This window comes from Bombina bombina, chromosome 6 (genome assembly GCF_027579735.1).
Source record: "Bombina bombina isolate aBomBom1 chromosome 6, aBomBom1.pri, whole genome shotgun sequence".
Lineage (NCBI taxonomy): Eukaryota > Metazoa > Chordata > Amphibia > Anura > Bombinatoridae > Bombina > Bombina bombina.
This window is the reverse complement of record NC_069504.1, coordinates 79,483,950-79,506,259: the sequence shown is the minus strand read 5'-3', so window position 1 is coordinate 79,506,259 and position 22,310 is coordinate 79,483,950. Positions and strand designations below refer to the sequence as shown.

At 34.5% G+C, this 22,310-nt stretch overlaps 1 protein-coding gene across 5 annotated transcripts in view; it reads left to right on the top strand.

Annotated features, from left to right (window-relative positions):
• The window catches only part of FRMD4A (FERM domain containing 4A), an 818,993-nt gene that overhangs the window by 510,606 nt on the left and 286,077 nt on the right, over window positions 1-22,310 (top strand). For all 5 annotated transcript variants that reach the window (XM_053716492.1, XM_053716495.1, XM_053716493.1 and 2 more), the window contains exon 4: window positions 13,181-13,273. In XM_053716492.1, coding sequence (XP_053572467.1) covers window positions 13,181-13,273 — 93 coding nt within the window. The remainder of the gene's footprint in view (window positions 1-13,180; window positions 13,274-22,310) is intronic.

Genomic DNA, 22,310 nt, shown 5'->3' with positions numbered 1-22,310 from the left:
TTCTTACATTATTGTACTTTTTACTTTTCTTCTTTTTGTTATAACATTTACCCCTCACATACCCCTACAGTATACTGGACATATAGGTGCTGTATCCACCTTTTGAATATATATATATATATATATATATATATATATATATATATATATATATATATATATATATATATATATATATATATATATATACACAGGTAGCCCTCAGTTTACGCCAGGGTTAGGTTCCAGAAGGAATGGTTGTAAATCGAAACCGTTGTAAATTGAAACCCAGTTTATAATGTAAGTCAATGGTAAGTGAGGGAGATAGGTTTCAGGCCCCTCTCAAAATTGTCATAACTAACACCTAATACATTATTTTTAAAGCTTTGAAATGAAGACTTTAAATGCTAAACATCATTATAAACCTAATAAAATAATCACACAACACGGAATATATAATTAAACTAAGTTAAATGAACAAAAACATTTGCTAAACAGCATTATAAACCTAATAAAATAATCACAAAACACAGACTTCACTTGCATTTTTCTGCAAACAGTTCTTTCTATGCATTCCAATCTGGACTGATTTATAGACAGGAAGATCTTGTTCCTTTGAAATCTGCTCGATAGCTCAGGTCTGGTTAAATTGATTCATTTCAGCTTGCTTGGCTTTGCTGCAACACAAGCGGACAGATCAACCTACTGGCTATTTTAATAAAGGAACTGCTTCTCAATGCTTTTCAATAGCAGTCACATTACTGGAAAAAAGGTTGTTATTCTGAAACGGTGTAAATTGAACCGTTGTAAAACGAGGGCCATCTGTATATATATATATATATATATATATATATATATATATATATATATATATATATATATATATATATATATATACAGGTGGCCCTCGGTTTACAACGGTTCAATTTACACCGTTTCAGAATAACAACCTTTTTTTCCCCAGTCTTGTGACTGCTATTGAAAAACATTGAGAAGCAGTGCATTAATTAAAATAGCCAGTAGGTGGAGCTGTCCTGTCCGCTTGTGTTGCAGCAAAGACAAGCCACCGGAAATTAATCAGTTTAACCAGACCTGAGCTATCGAACAGATTTCAAAGGAACAAGATCTTCCTGTCTATAAATCAGTCCAGATTGGAATGCATAGAAAGAAAGAAAAATGCAAGTGAAGTCTGTATTGTGTGATTATTTTATTAGGTTTATAATGCTGTTTAGCAAATGTTTTTGTTCATTTAACTTTGTTTTATTGTATATTCTGTGTTGTGTGATTATTTTTTATTAGGTTTATAATGCTGTTTAGCATTTAAAGTCTTCATTTCAAAGCTTTAAAAATAATGTATTAGGTGTTACTTATGACAATTTTGAGAGGGGCCTGGAACCTAACTCCCTCACTTCCCATTGACTTACATTATAAACTGGGTTTCAATTTACAACGGTTTCGGTTTACAACCATTCCTTCTGGAACCTAACCCCGGCGTAAACTGAGGGCTACCTGTATATATATATATATATATATTGCTATTCCTAAATATAATCACATATATATATATAAATAAATATAAATAGAACATATTATTCTATGTGAAGAACTTTGGAATGTGAAATGTTCATAATTCATATTGGGTTTAGCGCACTTGAAAAAAACGCAATTGGGTTAGCACGCAAGTATGGGTGTTATTTTTTTATTAAATCTTCGAGTTTCATTGAAGTCTATGGAAGAATACATTAACGTGGTTGCAATATTTGAGGTTCAACTCTTTCCGCGCGTCGGGTTTTTCGCTTGCGCGTAAACTTTTTACTTTCAACTTGCAGTACAAGTGCAACACGATGCCCGCAAAAAGCCTCCATCTAGTGATGTTAACGCTGTAGCACTAAATAGCGATCCACACCTAATCTAGCCCATAATGTATAATGTGGAATACAACAACAAAAAAGTTATTAAAAGGGACATGAAACCCTTTTTTTGTTTTGATGATTCAAGCAGAGCATGTCATTTTAAGCAACATTCTAAGTTATTCCTATTATCAATTTTTTCCATACTGTTGGTATCCTTTATTGAAAGCAGAGAGGTATGCTCAGGAGCATGCATGGGTTTGCAGTATTATATGGCCGCAGTTTTGCAAGAGCACAAGGTGGCAGTACTATTTCCTGCTATGTTTCAGAGATGTACGTGCTACCTATCTAGGTATCTCTTCAACCAAGCATACCATGAGAATGAAGCAAATTTGACAATAGAAGTAAATTGGAAACTTTTTTAAAAATTGTATGTTCTGTCTGACTCTGAATCATGAAAGAAACATTTTTGGTTTCATGTCCCTTTAACCACCACCAAAGCAATCATAAGCAGAAAAAGCAAATATTCCTAATACAGAACAATCTTTTCTAAATTACTCCTCACAGATGATTTGTTTACAAATGCAAATAGAATAAAATGAGTAAATTACCACAGTGAAATACTGGTGACCGTGGAGTAAGTGCATAAATACTGATGACTGTAGAGTAAGTGCATAAATACTGATGACTGTAGAGTAAATGCATAAATACTAATGACTGTAGAGTAAGTGCATAAATACTGATGACTGTAGAGTAAGTGCATAAATACTGATGACTGTAGAGTAAGTGCATAAATACTGATGACTGTAGAGTAAGTGCATAAATACTAATGACCATGGAGTAAGTGCATAAATACTGATGACTGTAGAGTAAGTGCATAAATACTGATGACTGTAGAGTAAGTGCATAAATACTGATGACTGTAGAGTAAATGCATAAATACTGATGACTGTAGTGTAAGTGCATAAATACTGATGACTGTAGAGTAAGTGCATAAATACTGATGACTGTAGAGTAAATGCATAAATACTGATGACTGTAGAGTAAGTGCATAAATACTGATGACTGTAGAGTAAATGCATAAATACTGATGACTGTAGAGTAAGTGCATAAATACTGATGACCGTAGAGTAAGTGCATAAATACTGATGACTGTAGAGTAAGTGCATAAATACTGATGACCATAGAGTAAGTGCATAAATACTGATGACCGTGGAGTAAGTGCATAAATACTGATGACCATAGAGTAAGTGCATAAATACTGATGACTGTAGAGTAAGTGCATAAATACTGATGACTGTAGAGTAAATGCATAAATACTAATGACTGTAGAGTAAGTGCATAAATACTGATGACTGTAGAGTAAGTGCATAAATACTGATGACTGTAGAGTAAGTGCATAAATACTGATGACCATGGAGTAAGTGCATAAATACTGATGACTGTAGAGTAAATGCATAAATACTGATGACTGTAGAGTAAGTGCATAAATACTGATGACTGTAGAGTAAATGCATAAATACTTATGACTGTAGTGTAAGTGCATAAATACTGATGACTGTAGTGTAAGTGCATAAATACTGATGACCGTAGAGTAAGTGCATAAATACTGATGACTGTAGAGTAAGTGCATAAATACTGATGACCATAGAGTAAGTGCATAAATACTGATGACCGTGGAGTAAGTGCATAAATACTGATGACCATAGAGTAAGTGCATAAATACTGATGACCATAGAGTAAGTGCATAAATACTGATGACTGTAGAGTAAATGCATAAATACTGATGACTGTAGAGTAAGTGCATAAATACTGATGACTGTAGAGTAAATGCATAAATACTGATGACTGTAGAGTAAATGCATAAATACTGATGACTGTAGTGTAAGTGCATAAATACTGATGACTGTAGTGTAAGTGCATAAATACTGATGACTGTAGAGTAAATGCATAAATACTAATGACTGTAGAGTAAGTGCATAAATACTGATGACTGTAGAGTAAGTGCATAAATACTGATGACTGTAGAGTAAGTGCATAAATACTGATGACTGTAGAGTAAGTGCATAAATACTAATGACCATGGAGTAAGTGCATAAATACTGATGACTGTAGAGTAAGTGCATAAATACTGATGACTGTAGAGTAAGTGCATAAATACTGATGACCGTAGAGTAAGTGCATAAATACTGATGACTGTAGAGTAAGTGCATAAATACTGATGACCATAGAGTAAGTGCATAAATACTGATGACCGTGGAGTAAGTGCATAAATACTGATGACCATAGAGTAAGTGCATAAATACTGATGACTGTAGAGTAAGTGCATAAATACTGATGACTGTAGAGTAAGTGCATAAATACTGATGACCGTGGAGTAAGTGCATAAATACTGATGACCATAGAGTAAGTGCATAAATACTGATGACCGTGGAGTAAGTGCATAAATACTGATGACCATAGAGTAAGTGCATAAATACTGATGACTGTAGAGTAACTGCATAAATACTGATGACTGTAGAGTAAGTGCATAAATACTGATGACTGTAGAGTAAGTGCATAAATACTGATGACTGTAGAGTAAGTGCATAAATACTGATGACTGTGGAGTAAGTGCATAAATACTGATGACCGTGGAGTAAGTGCATAAATACTGATGACTGTAGAGTAAGTGCATAAATACTGATGACTGTAGAGTAAGTGCATAAATACTGATGACTGTAGAGTAAGTGCATAAATACTGATGACGGTAGAGTAAGTGCATAAATACTGATGACTGTAGAGTAAGTGCATAAATACTGATGACTGTAGAGTAAGTGCATAAATACTGATGACAGTGGAGTAAGTGCATAAATACTGATGACCATAGAGTAAGTGCATAAATACTGATGACTGTAGAGTAAGTGCATAAATACTGATGACTGTAGAGTAAGTGCATAAATACTGATGACTGTAGAGTAAGTGCATAAATACTGATGACCGTGGAGTAAGTGCATAAATACTGATGACCATAGAGTAAGTGCATAAATACTGATGACCGTAGAGTAAGTGCATAAATACTGATGACCATAGAGTAAGTGCATAAATACTGATGACTGTAGAGTAAGTGCATAAATACTGATGACTGTAGAGTAAGTGCATAAATACTGATGACTGTAGAGTAAGTGCATAAATACTGATGACCGTGGAGTAAGTGCATAAATACTGATGACCATAGAGTAAGTGCATAAATACTGATGACTGTAGAGTAAGTGCATAAATACTGATGACTGTAGAGTAAGTGCATAAATACTAATGACTGTGGAGTAAGTGCATAAATACTGATGACCGTGGAGTAAGTGCATAAATACTGATGACCGTGGAGTAAGTGAATAAATACTGATGACCGTGGAGTAAGGGCATAAATACTGATGACTGTAGAGTAACTGCATAAATACTGATGACCGTGAAGTAAGTGAATAAATACTGATGACCGTGGAGTAAGTGCATAAATACTGATGACTGTGGAGTAAGGGCATAAATACTGATGACCGTGGAGTAAGTGCATAAATACTGATGACTGTAGAGTAACTGCATAAATACTGATGACAGTGGAGTAAGTGCATAAATACTGATGACCGTGGAGTAAGGGCATAAATACTGATGACCGTGGAGTAAGTGCATAAATACTGATGACAGTGGAGTAAGTGCATAAATACTGATGACCGTGGAGTAAGTGCATAAATACTGATGACCGTGGAGTAAGGGCATAAATACTGATGACCGTGGAGTAAGTGCATAAATACTGATGACCGTGGAGTAAGTGAATAAATACTGATGACCGTGGAGTAAGTGTGTAAATGTTATCTACAGTATAAGCAAGATCCGCTTCAAAGAAACATGGAAGTCAAAATTAAATTGCATGCTTCAGATAGAACACTTTTTTCAGTATCTTTTGGTAAAATTTAGCTCAGTTCCATGAAACTGTACTGAGGTAGCATACTGAGGTAGCGTACACGTGTCTTGAGCACTGTATGGCAGCAACAATGTTTGTAACAATGTTATATAAAAAGTGCTGAAGACGTGACAGTTTGGAGCCTACCTCAGTATGCTCTTATGGAAGATAATATATAAAACACTAAAATGCCAGATTACAGGTAGAAAGCAGGCACAAAATAACAACAAAAGAAAAGTATTCCCGTGTTGCACTATATGAACCCCTAGCCACCATTATCCATATAGCAACCCCCTGCAATTAACTCCATAACTGCTATAAATTATATTAATATACTTTTTACCTCCGTGATTACCTTGTATCTAAGCCTCTGCAGACTGACCTTATTTCAGTTTTTTTTTTACAGACTTGCATTTTAGCCAATCAGTGCTGACGCATACATAACTCCACAGGAGTGAGCACAATGTTATATGAACTTATGCTGTCTGGCTGTAAAAAAACGTCAAAATGCACTGAGATAAGAGGTGACCTTCAAGGGCTTAGAAATTAGCACATGAGCCTTCCTAGGTTTAGCTTTCTACAAAGAATACAAAGAGAAGAAAGCAAATTGGATGATAGAAGTAAATTGGAAAGTTGTTTAAAATGATCTCATGAAAGTTTAATCATTTTGACTACACTGTCCCTTTAAGATATAAAATTTGTGATGATGAAGGTTATGCCTCAAGCAACTGTTTCAGGGAAAAATGAATCCAGTTTAATAGATATTTGTTACATTACTAACTTTCAAGAGTTATATAATAAAGATATGGATAGTGGTAATGGAAGTTGTATTTAATGATTCCCCGTCAAGTATTAGCTTACCACAATTTAACCAATAAAAGTAGTCACCCAAATTGGGGACAATAATACTAATATCTGATATAATGAAGTATAGACTAGTAATACCAGGGGAGGGTGCTCACTGTTCAAGTAAATGTAGAAAAAATAGGAGACAAGCGAACAGAAAGTAGAGCACTCGCAAAGCGAGACTAGTATAAGTGGCTATTCAGTGGGTATATAATATTAAAACTTAACATTTATTATTCAAAAAAAAGATAAAAAACTACTATATAAGTAGTGATTAATACTTAGATTAAAACACAAACAAATAATAAACGGCTGTATATCCACAATGACCCCAGAATGTATACCATAGAAACTCAGAATAGAGTAGGAGGGATTTTTAGGCAGATATACACCAAAAAATGGTTCACGGATTGCACCAAAATCTATCTAAAAAAGAGGATTGACCTCAAACAAAATTATACTATCTAGTGCAATACTGGACCGGTGTAGGTCTGTCCAAAATATTCCCTTTGAGAAAGCCAAGCCAGGCGAAATGTGCATCAGGCACTCTTCCTACGGCTGTATCAACCACTAAGTGTAACTATGCAAGTCACATTTCACTAGTCAATGTGTTTATTCTAACATATCTATAGAATCATATTACCTTTCATTGATCGTATTTTTGGTTTAATTTGTGTTTGTGAACACTTCACTCTTGCCTTTACAAATGGGTCTGTGTAATATGCTGAATGTATGGACTATGTGAATCTTGCTACCTACACTTCCCCTCTTAGTCACTATACTAATTTTGTCATAGGGAATATTTTGGACAGACCTACACCGGTCCAGTATTGCACTAGATAGTATAATTTTGTTTGAGGTCAATCCTCTTTTTTAGATAGATTTTGGTGCAATCCGTGAACCATTTTTTGGTGTATATCTGCCTAAAAATCCCTCCTACTCTATTCTGAGTTTCTATGGTATACATTCTGGGGTCATTGTGGATATACAGCCGTTTATTATTTGTTTGTGTTTTAATCTAAGTATTAATCACTACTTATATAGTAGTTTTTTTATCTTTTTTTTGAATAATAAATGTTAAGTTTTAATATTATATACCCACTGAATAGCCACTTATACTAGTCTCGCTTTGCGAGTGCTCTACTTTCTGTTCGCTTGTCTCCTAACTTTCAAGAGACAATCATAACAATTTCTATCATAACAAATGTTACATTAAACATTGTTCATAGGTGGAGGGCGTGATACAGCTTTAGACAGCTTTAGTGCAGGCTCACATGAGCGAGCCGTCAACCAATTGTTGAGAAGCAGCGGTCATCAGACCCCTGCTTCTTAACCTATACCCCACCTCTGAGTTTGCAGTTTGCAATCACCCCTGCCAAGTCCGGCCACGGTGGATGACAGGTTTTGCACGTTAGCTCTATTGTTATAAACACTTGACCTAACCTTATCAAAAAGGTCTATTAGCTCGATTGATTTTTTGTCTGAAATGTTGATAAGGGGAGAAGCCCCTTAAGGGGACAGTATACACCAATTTTAATTTATAAAGAATAATATGCACAGATACTGATATAAAAATACAGTATAAAACCTTTTAAAAACTTAATTAGAAGCTCCCAATTTAGCTCTGTTGAAGAGATTAGTCTGGAACACACACTGAAAGGGGCTGAGAGCCAACCCTACCCCCTCCATTGCATATGAATAGACCCATTATACAAACAGAAACAATGTAAAGTCTGAAGACAACAGTATACTTTTAAAACTTTGGGGCTTGGATAGGAGTGTGAAAATCAGCACAATGTTATTTAAAAATAAGCAAAACTATACATTTTTACAAAAACACGCCCAGATGGGCTATATAAATAGATCATCTACAGCACATTAATGCAAATAAAAATCTAGTGTACAATGTCCCTTTAAATTAATACCTAATACCTCTGTATTTATATTATATCTAATAAAACCAATGACTGATCATACCTGATCTAACAAATATCTATCAAATTGTAAAACTCTTGTGCAATTGCTTGTTATGAGGGGCTGACACTCCATTTGAATTCATAAAGGCCCCCACAAAGTGATTATTAATACCTGAATGATGTTTATGTCTGAAATTTTGATTTAGGGGGGCTACCCCCTCCAATGTAATACCATTACCTAATATCCCTGTAATTATGATAGATCTAATAATGGTTAATACCAACTTTTGCTTGTTAGATCTAACATAATAAACTCTTGATCTAATTTGATCTAACAAAGATCTATTGGCCTGGATGGATTTTTGGCTGAATTTTTTCAGTGGAGGGCTAGCCTCACAATATAGGGCTAGATTTGTGCGATAATTAACCAGCCATTACAAGTGGCTGGTTATTGCTACAGAATTTTAATAAAATAATTTTTATTTTCTGTGAGTAGATTCATTTGGGGTAAAATGACATAGAGACAGAAGGATTAATGGAAAATATATGAATCTGTGTTTTTGAGCTAAAAAATAATCAGTACGAGATCTTCAGTGAAGTCTCAGAAGGGCATTCACAGCCGTAAGGCATTCTGTTGCCCCCACATGACTAATACACAAAGCTAGGTCTATATGAATTATTACTCCTGACAGTAGTTTTTTACACTGTTGAAAAATAATCTTTGTATTGATGTTTTTTTTTTTAATATTTCACGTCTTAATAATTTGTACCTTAAAGGCATCCTCTCTAAGAAATATAATCTATACCGTCTGATCAGATTTAATTACTTCATTCAACGTTTATTGGCAAGCATGTTTCCTTATTTTAAAATGAATTAAACAGCAGCTATTTTAAGTGGAAAATATTATGAGAAATGTTTGCTCCAATACAATATCTATCTTACAATAGCTTCCATGTAATAAAACTGATGCACCATAGCTAGACCCTTAATCACTCCAAATGGACATACACCCCAGTAGGTAACACACAAATATTTGTTTAGGTTTGAGAAATATTAGTGTTTAGAAATATGGGTTTTTATGCTACTTTCAAATTCCACTAATAAAATCAAATAAAAAATTATTTAAAGAGAAAGTCTCTACCAGAATTTTTATTATTTAAAACTATAGATAATCCCTTTATTATCCATTCCCCAGTTTTGCATAACCAACACGGTTATATTAATATACTTTTTACCTCTGTGATTACTTTGTATTTAAGCATCTTCTGACTGCCCCTTATTTCAGTTCTTTTGACAGACTTGTATGTTAGCCAATCATTACCCTCTCATGTTATCTATATGGCCCACGTGAACTAATGCCCTCTTGCTGTGAAAACCTGTCAAATGCATTCAGAAAAGAGGCGGCCTTCAAGTGCTTAGAAATTGCATATGAGCCTACCTATGTTTAGCTTTCAACAAATCATACAAAGCAAATTTGATGATAAAAGTAAATTGGAATGTGGTTTAAAATCACATTCCCTATCTGAATCATGAAAGTTTTATTCTGACTAGACTCTTCCTTTAAATAGTAATAATAATACTGGACAATAAAGCTGTCTATATATATTTCATTGTATACCTTAAATCTAATTAAATAAACATTAAAGGGACAGTATATATTCAAAATGTAATTATTCAGATAGAGAATGGCATTTTAAACAGCTTTACAATTTACCTCTATTATCAAATTTGCTTTGTTCTCTTGGAATCCTTTGTTGACAAGCATGCCTAGTTGGGCTCAAGAGAAGCATTGTACTGCTGGGAGCTAGCTGCTGATTGGTGGCTGCACACAAGTTGCTCATGTTAAATAATAGTGTTTAGCTAAATCCCAGTAGTGCATTGCTGCGCCTTCAACAAAGGATACCACAAGAATGAAGAAAAGTACATTGGAAAGTTGTTTAAAATTGTATGCTCTGTCTGAATCATGAAAGAAAAAAAATTGTATTTCATATCCCTTAAAATACATTTTATATGTGCATAGTATATACCAATTAAGCAGTGCAGTGCATTGGAAATAAATCATTTAAAACCATTTATAAATGCCATTTTGTGATTTAAATTTGTATTGTTTTGCAGTCCAGGAACATAGTGGTTGGAAAGCATTTGTGAACAGACATAAAATAAATTTTTGTCGACCTAAATAAATAAAAACAGTTATTAATTTTATTAGAGTTACAATTATGGCTCAGATTACAAGTGGCACGCTAATTTTTTTATTGCTCTGCACTCAAGGTAAAAAATTAGTGTATCAGCACTGCTATTACAAGGTGAAACTAAAATGTAAGCGCAAGAGCGCAAGACGCAGGTGCACTGACTTTTTTATTTGCTCATATATATTAAAGAGAAGCATTTAAACAGACTGAAAGCCATATAAATTAAAACCGAAACTAATACAATAAGATTAGTTGTGTACTTTCTACTAATAAGTTGCACAAATCCAAAGTACTGATGAAAAATGTGTATTAAAATTGAAATACTACACTGAAAGTTGTATTCACATGTTTTTATCACAGTGTGTTTAACTGATGCTATACAGAGCATTTTTGAGTATAATGATAATATAAATAAGTACATCTTTTAAAGGGACACTCAAATCAAAATTAAACGTTCATGTTTCAGATAGAGCAAACATTTTTTAATAACTTTCCAATTTACTTCCAACTCCTACTGAGCATGTGCAAGAATTCACAGAATATACTATATGCATTTGTGATTGGCTGATGGCTGTCACATGGTACAGGGGGAGTGGAAAGAGACATAACTTTGAAAATTGTCTGAAAAATAATCTTCAGGCTCGACAGAAACAGCAGTTAGGATGCAGCGGTCTTAAAACCACTGCTCCTTAAAGGGACATGAAACCCAAATTTTTTTCTTTTGTGATTTAGAAAGAGCATGTCATTTTAAACAACTTTCTAATTTACTTCTATTATCTAATTTGCTTCATTCTCTTGATAGCACTTGCTGAAAAGCATATCTAGATATGCTCAGTAGCTGCTGATTGGTTGCTGCACATAGAGGCCTTGTGTGATTGGCTCACACATGTGCATTGCTATTTCTTCAACAAAAGATATCTAAAGAATTGAGCAAATTAGATAATAGAAGTAAATTGGAAAGTTGTTTAAAATTACATGCCCTATCTGAATCATGAAAGTTTAATTTTGACTAGACTGCCCCTTTAACTGGTCCACCGCCTCTGAGCGGTGTACAGCAATCAGAAACAATCAAGTCGATGACAACCCCTGCTAGCAGCTGATTAGCCACGAATCTGCAGGGGGCAGCATTGCACAAGCAGTTCACCAGAACTGCTTGTGCAATGTTAAATGCCGACAGACAGCGTATCATGTCCGTCCGACAGATGGTAAATTGGCCCCTAAGTGTTATTACATTATCATGCATTTGTTGATTATGCAAATCTATTGTTTACTGGTCCTTTAACACTTTATGCTTGAGGTATAATCTCATGTGATATAAACAGTGCAGGCAAATAAAATGCCTTTTATAGCATGTTTTCCTTTTTAGAAACAATTGTGTGTAACATATCCTGAGGTCTCCATCTTACAGTACATCATAGCTAGGCCGCAATACGCCAATAATGCTCAATGCTCAAAAGAAATGTTGCACCCTTGAAACAGAGAATTGCTGAAATTAAAAACATTAAACTGTCACTGAGTAAATCACACAGTATTACTGTTCCTGATTATTATTAAAGGTGTATTTTGAAATTACTAGTAAAAAAAGGTTATTAAGTTGTCAAGTACACAATTCTGCCTCAGTAACATATAGAAATGTACCCCATACTGCGAGGCGCATCAGTCTAATTTAGATTACAGTTCCCTGGGTAGCATATGTTCTACAAGAAGAACTCAATAAGGTCCCTACACGTCACTGTGTAACCTTTTTATATGGTTTACTTGTAATTGTTGAGTTATTTGTTTAGCATATGGAAGATGGAAAGACAAATTTTGAGTTGTCATTGAAAGTTATTTGTAAATCCATAAAAATCAAAGAACGAAAGGGTAAATCAGCCAGATTGTCCACTTCAGATTTAAACACATTGATCTCAGATCACTTTGCATCTCACATATGCTGCTTATTTAAAGAGTTAGCCATGATATTATATTATCTCTACAAATACATTTTTTATTTTATTTTTGCATTAAAGGGACAGTGTTTTTTAACATTATTGTGCTGTAGGTGACTGTGCAATTGATAAGAGTAGTCAGTGGCTCATTTTTTGGCAGGATAAAGCCATTGACTGCCTCATCTAGCGTGGAAGTGCACTACAGTAAAGTTAACAGCGCTATCAATTGGGTTTTGATTTGCCAACAAGCCTGTGATGCGGTTATAAAAAAAGGCAGCTGCTGACAGGTGGGCTATGAAGAGGGGATATACAGAGGGATACGAGGCATCAAGCGTACAAATGTTTGAAGATATGTTTTACAAAAGCTACGGAATTCTGAGGCACTATACAAATAAATAATAATAATATTTTGCTCACTACCCTTATTTTTTACTGTTCCATAATTTTCTCAAATAATGAAATGTCATCTTTTGATTAAATCGTGTTGTTTAAATTACATCTATAATATAATATATATTTTTTTCTCTTTAACAGGGGGCATTTAAACTGGTTGCAGTTGGATCGTAGAGTATTGGAGCATGACTTCCCCAAAAAGTCTGGTCCCGTTGTCTTATACTTTTGTGTCAGGTATGTTCCAGTATTCATTTGTTTTCAACAACAAGATCTGCATACTAAATAAATATTTTAATACTGTAATTTTGTTACAAAAATATGCATTGCTCTTCAAACCACTTGAAATGACCCTTCAATGCTGTAAACGTAACTTCCTATACTGTGGCCAATCAGAGACAGATATAAACAGCTTCCTGCATATATCAACCAATCATGGTGCAGGATTTTGCACTCCATGGAATTCACTCCAGCCTCTAATGGGGAGTGGAAACATTACAATGTTCACATTTAAATTATAGGAAAAGAACATTAAACATTTTATGTAAGCATAGTATATGTACACATTAAAGTACTGCACTGAAAAAGATCTTAATTCAAAATAAAGGTTTTTATAAGAATTTAAAATAGCCCTTTTGTTTGCAATATTTACAGCATTTGCAAAACCAGAGAAGTCTAGAAACAAACCTCTTGAAAAGTAGGTTACATTGATTGTAAAGTTGAATGAATTACTGTTCAGTATCTAAAAATAATATTAAAAACAGGGGCACTTTAAATCATTAAAATTTTGAAAGACGCTTCATTTTTAAAATATTTACCAATTAGTGATGGTAAACATACCGCCATTCCTCCGCCCGCAATCTCCTATTTACTTTAGCAGAGCGATAACCAATCCGGCTTCCTCCAATCGTTGCAAGCCCCATCTGGCGTCCAGCTCATGGGACACACAACGATTGGAGGAAGCCAGATTGGTCATCGCTCTGCTAAAGAAAGTAAGAGATGCGGGCAGAGGAACGGTGGTATGTTTACCATCACTAAATGATAATATTTTAAAATTAAGCGTCTTTGTAAAGTATAATTAATTAAAGTGCCCCTGTTTTTAAGATTATTTTTAGATACTGGGCATTAATTCATTAAACTTTACAATCACTTTAATCTGGTCTTCTGTGCACAGTCGTGCACAATCTTGCATCCCATCCTCCGGTGAAAGCAAATGAAAACATGAATATACAAAATGCGCACTTCATTTTTATTTTATGAATTTAACATTTATAGGGACATGAAAGTCAGAATTAAACTGTCATGGTTTAACTAGAGTGTACAATTTTAAAATGTCTAATGTATTTTTTTTTTAATTATTATTTACTTTAATTATATATTTAGAATGATTTTTCTCTTCATTTCCAATTTGCTTGCTTAGGGGTGTGCACTTGTCTTATGCACAATATGGATAACATTGTTTCTAACATTTTTGCAAACATTGCTGCCATATAGCGTTAAAGACACGTGAACGCTCTTGACTCTACCTCAATATGCCTCATCAAAAGCTGCCAAGGATCAAAAAATGATACAAAATAGAGTCACATTTGATAACAGAAGTAAACTAGAAGTGTTATTTTTTTATTTGTACACTGTATCTAAATCACAAATATTGGTCATCTGAAGTCCCCAAAGCACATATTCTTAGCTCTGTTTTTTTCAAAAACTATTGCTGCGGGACCCATACTGCATAGTGGCCACCAGTTGTCAATCCCTGTACTTGGCTATCATGCCTAAACCCACAGCTAACAATACAGGTGACCTTAATGTTTCAGATATGACATATTTCATCAAGGACAACAGTTCCTCCATGAGTGAAGTGGCATTTCAGCTTATTGTAGTCACAAGCAGAATGATGACTTAAGCAGTATGTCGTGTTGTATGACCTTATAAATATTTTACAGAACCACTATCTTAATATATGACTCAGCACTTTGATAAGTTAAATTTCAAATGATGTTGTTGCATTTCTTGTCTTTAAGATGGAAGAGATCTGAAACCAGCAGAAAGCTGTAACTAATTCATGATGGTCAAGAATGCTATAATGTTATACATTCAGCAACTAAGCAATATAAAAAATTTGCATACAATATAAATGGTTCAAAAACATTTAAAACTGCTTGAACATTTGCAGATTTTTGCAAATGTAGATCAGGACAGGAGTACCCCTTCATATGCTTCTGAATATGTTTAATTGGTCTCCCTTGCTGTAGCCAACTCATTTAAATTGCTATTAAAACATTTTATGTGAAGTTTAATTTGGAGTTTAATGTCCTTTTTAATAATTTAATACATGCAGAAAAGAAAATTAAATATCTTAAGGTTCTCACTCAAATGCACAAATAAAAAGCAGGAAATGTTTGGGTTTTATACATAAAACTCTGTACCCCCAGACTTTATTGATGACAACATACATTTAATTATTTATGACATCACTTATGACATCTTTAGGGAGATGCTGTTACTCAAAAAAGTAGCACTTACAAATGTTTTAAAAACTCCACTGGGTTTATTTTCTCTTTATTACAGGGAGGATCTTTTTTTTCTTTCTAAAGGCTTGAGATTCCCACTATTAAAATGACACAAAATGTAATTGTAAAAACTAACTACCTTTAAATACAGAATACTGTGCTTCTATTGCAGCAAGTGCCATACGTATTGCCAGGCTGCCTAAGGTTGTTTCACTAATTGATATACCAGTCTGTATAAAGTATACCCTTGTGTCTTATATGCTATGTGCTGCAAAACATGGCTGACTTGTTTGAGCTGTCATATTGTGCACCAAGTGAGTTATTGCTGTTTGTCAAGTACCATTATGTTTATGGTCAGGAGTCAGTCAGTGTGTGCAGGAACAATATGGTCACTGGGCAGAAAAAAAAATAAGGAAGAAGGATAATTAAAGGATTGACTATTGAAACAAATAAAGGGGACTTTCATTCATGACGTATAAGATACTTCATGTAAAAAGCTCCTTTATTTGTTTCAGTCGGTCGCCATTCTTAGCCGCTACAGCAGCCCACGGCTAAAAAATTTTTTTGCTAAGAGGTGACGTTTTCACCTCTTAGCCAATAGCCGTGCGGTAAATCCGGCTGCCATGGGTGCCAAGCCAAATTTACCGCACGGCTATTGGCTAAGAGGTGAAAACGTCACCTCTTAGCAAAACATTTTTTAGCCGTGGGCTGCTGTAGCAGCTAAAAACGGTGATCGATACTTCATAAATGAAAGTCCCCTTTATTTGTTTCAATAGTCAATCCTAGCGTTTGTACAACGCTAGGTTTGACTTTCACTTTAAAGGGAAATGAAACCCATCATTTTTCCTTCATGATTCAGATACAATTTTAAGCAACATTCCAATTTACTTCTATTATATAAACTGCTTTATTCTTTAGGAATCCTTTGTTGAAGAAATAGCAATATACATGGGTGAGCCAATCACATGATGCATCTATGTACAGCTACGAATCAGAAGCTACTGAGCCTATTTCAACAAAATATATCAAGAGAATGAAGCAAATTAGATAATTTAAGTAAATTGGAAAGCTGTTTAAAATTGCATGCTCTTTCTAAGTCATGAAAGAACCCCTTTAAGTGCTCTATGGTTATATGCCCTTGAGTACAATTATATTGGGGATTTGAGGTAAAATAACAGTATTTGATTAATTAATTTATAAATGGAGATAATATGTCATATTTCAGTTCATTGTTAGTGAATATCAAATTACGGAAGTTATATATCTATGTTCATTTGTGCTTTGCTTAGATTTTTTTCTTCTTCAGTTAAGTTACAAAACATCCCGGCCTCTCCCAGTCTCCTGTGACTCATGAGCCAGGAAGCACTGGAATCCAGAAACATGTAAAGTTGTTAATATTCTACAAAGAAAAACTTTATTGATGGTTTTTTTCTTGCACAATGCAAATCTGTTATCTCTACATCTGGTATTGTGCAGAATTTTACATTTACTGAAAAGGCTTGGGAATTCTAAGGAAAATATTTTAGTTGTGAAATAAGGAATTCCATGTGTACTCGCCTTCCTTTCTCCAGTCCGGATATTGTGACCGTTGATTATGTAATGGTCATCATAGGAACGTATGAAAGGAACTTGTGTGTGAAGTGATCCCAGTGAAAAGGAGTTAGTGTCCTTTATTGCTGCACATTAGGAAAGCAATTCATTGTGGTGCACTTAAAGGTACGGCCTATTTGAAAACTGTAAACTTCGCTAGCCGGAGGCTTTTTGCACACGTAGAGTTGCACACATATTACAAATTGAAAGTAAAAAGTTTAAAGAAAGAAACCTGACAAGCACTAACCGAATATCACAACCGTGTTAACGTATTCTCCCAACAGAAGCCAATGGAGAGCACAAACTGAAAAATAGACACCTATACTCACGCACTAACCCGACAGGACTTATGAATAAAGTCTCATTCCAATATTCTTCATATACAGAACAATGTACTTTTAATTGTAAATACATATATATATATACAGGTAGCCCTCAGTTTACGCCGGAATTAGGTTCCAGGAGGAATGGTTGTAAATCAAAACCGTTGTAAATTGAAACCCAGTTTATAATGTAAGTCAATGGGAAGTGAGGGAGTTAGGTTTCAGGCCCCTCTCAAAATTGTCGTAAGTAACACCTAATACATTATTTTTAAAGCTTTAAAATGAAGACTTAAAATGCTAAACAGCATTATAAACCTAATAAATATAGATTGTATCATCATCAAACTAAGTTTAATGAACAAAAACGTTTTTTTACTTGCATTGCATTTACTGCAATCAGTTCTCTGCATTGTTAGCATGTTAGATAATATTGGGTCTGCACCTATTCTATGCATTTCAATCTGCAGTTATTAATAAGCAGTTAGGCACCCTCACCTCAAGCTGCTGGACAGGAAGATAATAGGGAAGTGCCTGCTAAATTTTGCTTGATAGATCTGGTCTGATCTGTGTACACAGATCAATTTAAGGCTGTTAAGTTGCATAACTTTGCTGCAAAACAAGCAGACAGCTCCACCTACTGCCTATTTTAATTAGTACATTGCTTTCCAAAGCTTTTCAATAGCAGTCACATGACTGAAAAAAAGGTTGGTATTCTGAAACGGGGCAAATTGAACCGGTGTAAACCGAGGGCCACCTGTATGTGTGTATATATATATATATATATATATATATATATATATATATATATATATATATATATTTACCTGTATATCTATTTTTATACATATATAGGTATAGATATGTATTTTATATTCATATTATCAGTTGACAGATGTATATTTATATGTGAAGAACTTAGGAATGTAAAATATGTGTAACACTCATCAGAGTTTGTGACTTAGGACTAATGAGGTTGGGTTAGTGCACATAAAGAATTGCTAACTTCAATGTGTGTTCTTGAAATATTGAATGTAAAATATTAAAAACATTAATATTATTTAAAATTATTATACTACATACTGTAAATTTTTCTTAATTATTTAGAAAATGTTACAGTATGTATAAACATTTTAAATAATATTTATTAATGTTCTTTAATATTTTATATTCAAAATTTCAAGAGCAAGCATGGAAGTTAGCAATTCTTCATGTGCGCTAACCTGAATAATATCTATATTTTTACAGTATGTATAATAATTTATGATGTTAATGTAAAATACATATCTATACCTGTATAGCTATAGGAATAGATATACAGATATAGGTATATATAAATATATATAGAAGTATATATTTGCAATAAAAATAAATAAATATGCAGTATAACACATAAATACTTAAAGGGATACTAAACCCATTGTTTTTTCTTTCATGATTCAGATAGAGCATGCAATTTTAAGCAACTTTCTAATTTACTCCTATTATCAATTTGTCTTCGTTCTCTTGCTATCTTTATTTAAAAGGAGGAATGTAAAACTTTGGAACCGGACCATTTTAGGTTCAGCACCCTGGATAGCGCTTGCTGATTGAAGGCTACATTTAACAAACCAATAACCAAGTGTAACCTAGGTTCTAACCAAAAATGGGCCGGCTGCTAAGCTTTACATTCCTGTTTTTTAAATAAAGATAGCAAAAGAACGAAGAAAAATTGATAATAGGAGTAAATTAGAAAGTTTCTTAAAATTGCATGCTCTATCTGAATTATTGAAGAAAAAAAATTGGGTTTTGTATCCCTTTAAAAACATATGTACACACCTATATACATATATATGCATACATACACATATTTGCAGCCCTTTTTTGGTCTAACGCCTTAAACCATAAATATTTGAGCCCTTATAACTTTTTTATATTTTTTTTGTTTAATCATTTTTATCAGACAGTGTTTATATTAGTGCAACTGTACTTTTAAGTGTATTTATGCAGTGTTTAGTGCAACATTTTTATTCTTCCCCTGCCCTTTATGCAAGCTCTCAAGTCGCTCTAACCCAATGAACGTAATCGCGATTGCGCTGGAGTGCATGAGTTTACTTTCAACTCGTTATATGCGCGATATTTCCGTTGCGCACAAAAAGCTGGAAAAAAACATTATCGCGTACGTGCTACAGTTTCACACCACTCGTAATCTAGGCCTAAAGGGGAGAAAGTTTAGGGCACACTGTCCCTTTAAATTAACATGGAAAGCTACTGAAATCCTATTTTGCATTGCTCACAAAATGCAATAGTTATATGTCTGTCTTACAGGCTTGTATTTTAATATTTATTATCATCACCTTACAAAGCACCGAAATTGTATGCAAAAATATAAAGGGACACATTATATCCTTGAGAATGACAGTATTTATAATAAAAAACTGAAATATTGGGGTCTATTCTTAAAGGTCTGACTTTGGCACAAGTACATGCCAGTGTTTAAAGTGAGGGCGGAAATAGCCTATTTATTAGATGTAAGTCAGATGCAAAGTCTCTTATAACAAGTGCATCACGCACCCGTTTTGTAGAAAAATGGCTGCCTTAGTAGTGCAAGTAGTGCAGTTTGATATTTTTCACATACTGAATGATTTGGGATTGGCCGCTGCTGTTATACTGACATCAAGTACCTAACTACAACAAGCTTTATTTGTGCTGGGCAATTACAAGTGTCAATTGTTATTGGAGCAGTTTGGACAGGGAAGGGCAATTAGATACATTTATTTAATAACACCCCTGTAACTTCTCGACTGCACGCCCAGGACCCCTTGACTTAACATGATGGTAAATCTTAGCGTTTCTGAAACGCTAGGATTTACCATTGGAACAAATAAAGGGGACTTTCATTTACAGGTATACCCTGCTCATACAGCGGGTTAGGGACCGGAGCTCCACTGTAAAGTGAAAACTGCCTTAAAGTGAAACAAGGCGGTTTTAGCTTTCTTTTAACTTGCCAGTGTGTTTAAAAACTTGAAAACATGTTTGATCTAACATATATTAGGGATGCAATAGTGCTACGTTTAGTTTAACACTAGCACAGCACAGTATTCATTTAGGGGGTCGATCCGATATAAAGCGTCGCCCGCAAAAGCCGGCGACGCCAATAATTGCGCGGATTTGGTATCCTATATACGGCGTAAGCTAGAAGTTACGCGCGTATATTTCTGCCGTCGCCCGCAGTTTTTTGGGCCATAGGCAGGTATACCAAACCCGCGCAGTTTGGTATCCAATATGCAGCGTAAGGACTTACGTGGCGAAAATGGAGAAAACTTACTCCATTTTCACCTCGCCACAAAAAGCAGCCGTAAGAAGCCTTACGCTGACTATTGGAGCCCCGTAACTCCCTAAACTAGCTGCTAAAATAAACCTAACACCTAACGCATGCGCAATGTCTATCTCCCTGTCAACCGCGATCCCCCCCCCCCCCCCCGAAATCCCTAATAAAGTTATTACCCCCTAAAAAGCCGCTCCCGGACCCCGCCGCCATCTACATAAACTAACCCCCTACTGTGAGCCCCTAAAACTGCCGCCATCTACCTTATCTATACCGTAATCTGACCCCTTACACCGCCGCCAGCTATATTAATATTATTAACCCCTAATGTAAGCCCCTTACACCGCCGCCATCTCTATTAAAATGATTAACCCCTAATTTAATCTACCTACCCCGCCGCCAGCTATATTATCTATATTAACCCTAAGTATATTATAGTTAATATAGTTATTACATTATATATATTAACTATATTAACCCTAATTATATTAGGGTTAATATAGTTACTATAGTATTTATATTAACTATATTAACTCTATCTAACACTAACACCCCTAACTATATTTATATTAAATTAATCTAATTAATTTATAAACTAAAATATTCCTATTTAAATCTAAATACTTACCTATAAAATAAACCCTAAGATAGCTACAATATAATTAATAATTACATTGTAGCTATGTTAGGGTTAATATTTATTTTACAGGTAAATTGTTAATTATTTTAACTAGGTATAATAGATATTAAATAGTTATTAACTATTTAATATCTACCTAGTTAAAATAATTACCCAATTACCTGTAAAATAAATCCTAACCTAAGTTACAAATACACCTACACTATCAATAAATTTAATAAACTACAAACATCTATCTAAAAATACAATTAAATTAACTAAACTAAATTACAAAAAAAAACAAACACTAAATTACAAAAAATAAAAAAAAGATTACAAGATTTTTAAGCTAATTACACCTATTCTAAGCCCCCTAATAAAATAATAAACCCCCAAAATAAAAAAAATTCCCTGCCCTATTCTAAATTAAACATATTTCAAAGCTCTTTACCTTACCAGCCCTTAAAAGGGCCTTTTGTGGGGCATGCCCCAAAGAATTCAGCTCTTTTGTATTCAACAAATACAATCCCCCCCCCCCATTACAACCCACCACCCACATACCCCTATTCTAAACCCACCCAAACCCCCCTTAAAAAAGCCTAACACTACCCCCCTGAAGATCTCCCTACCTTGTCTTCACCACACCGGGCCGAACTCCTGATCCGATCCGGGCGATGTCGTCCTCCAAGCGGCAAAGAAGAATTCTTCCTCCGGCGATGTCATCCTCCAAGCGGCAAAGAAGAATTCTTCCTCCGGCGATGTCATCCTCCAAGCGGCAAAGAAGAATTCTTCCTCCGGCGACGTCTTCCTCCAAGCGGCAGCAAAGTCTTCATTCTTCCGGCGGCATCTTCAATCTTCTTTCTTCGCTCCGCCACCGCGGAGCATCCATCCCGGCCGACTGCTAAACTTGGAATGAGGTACCTTTAAA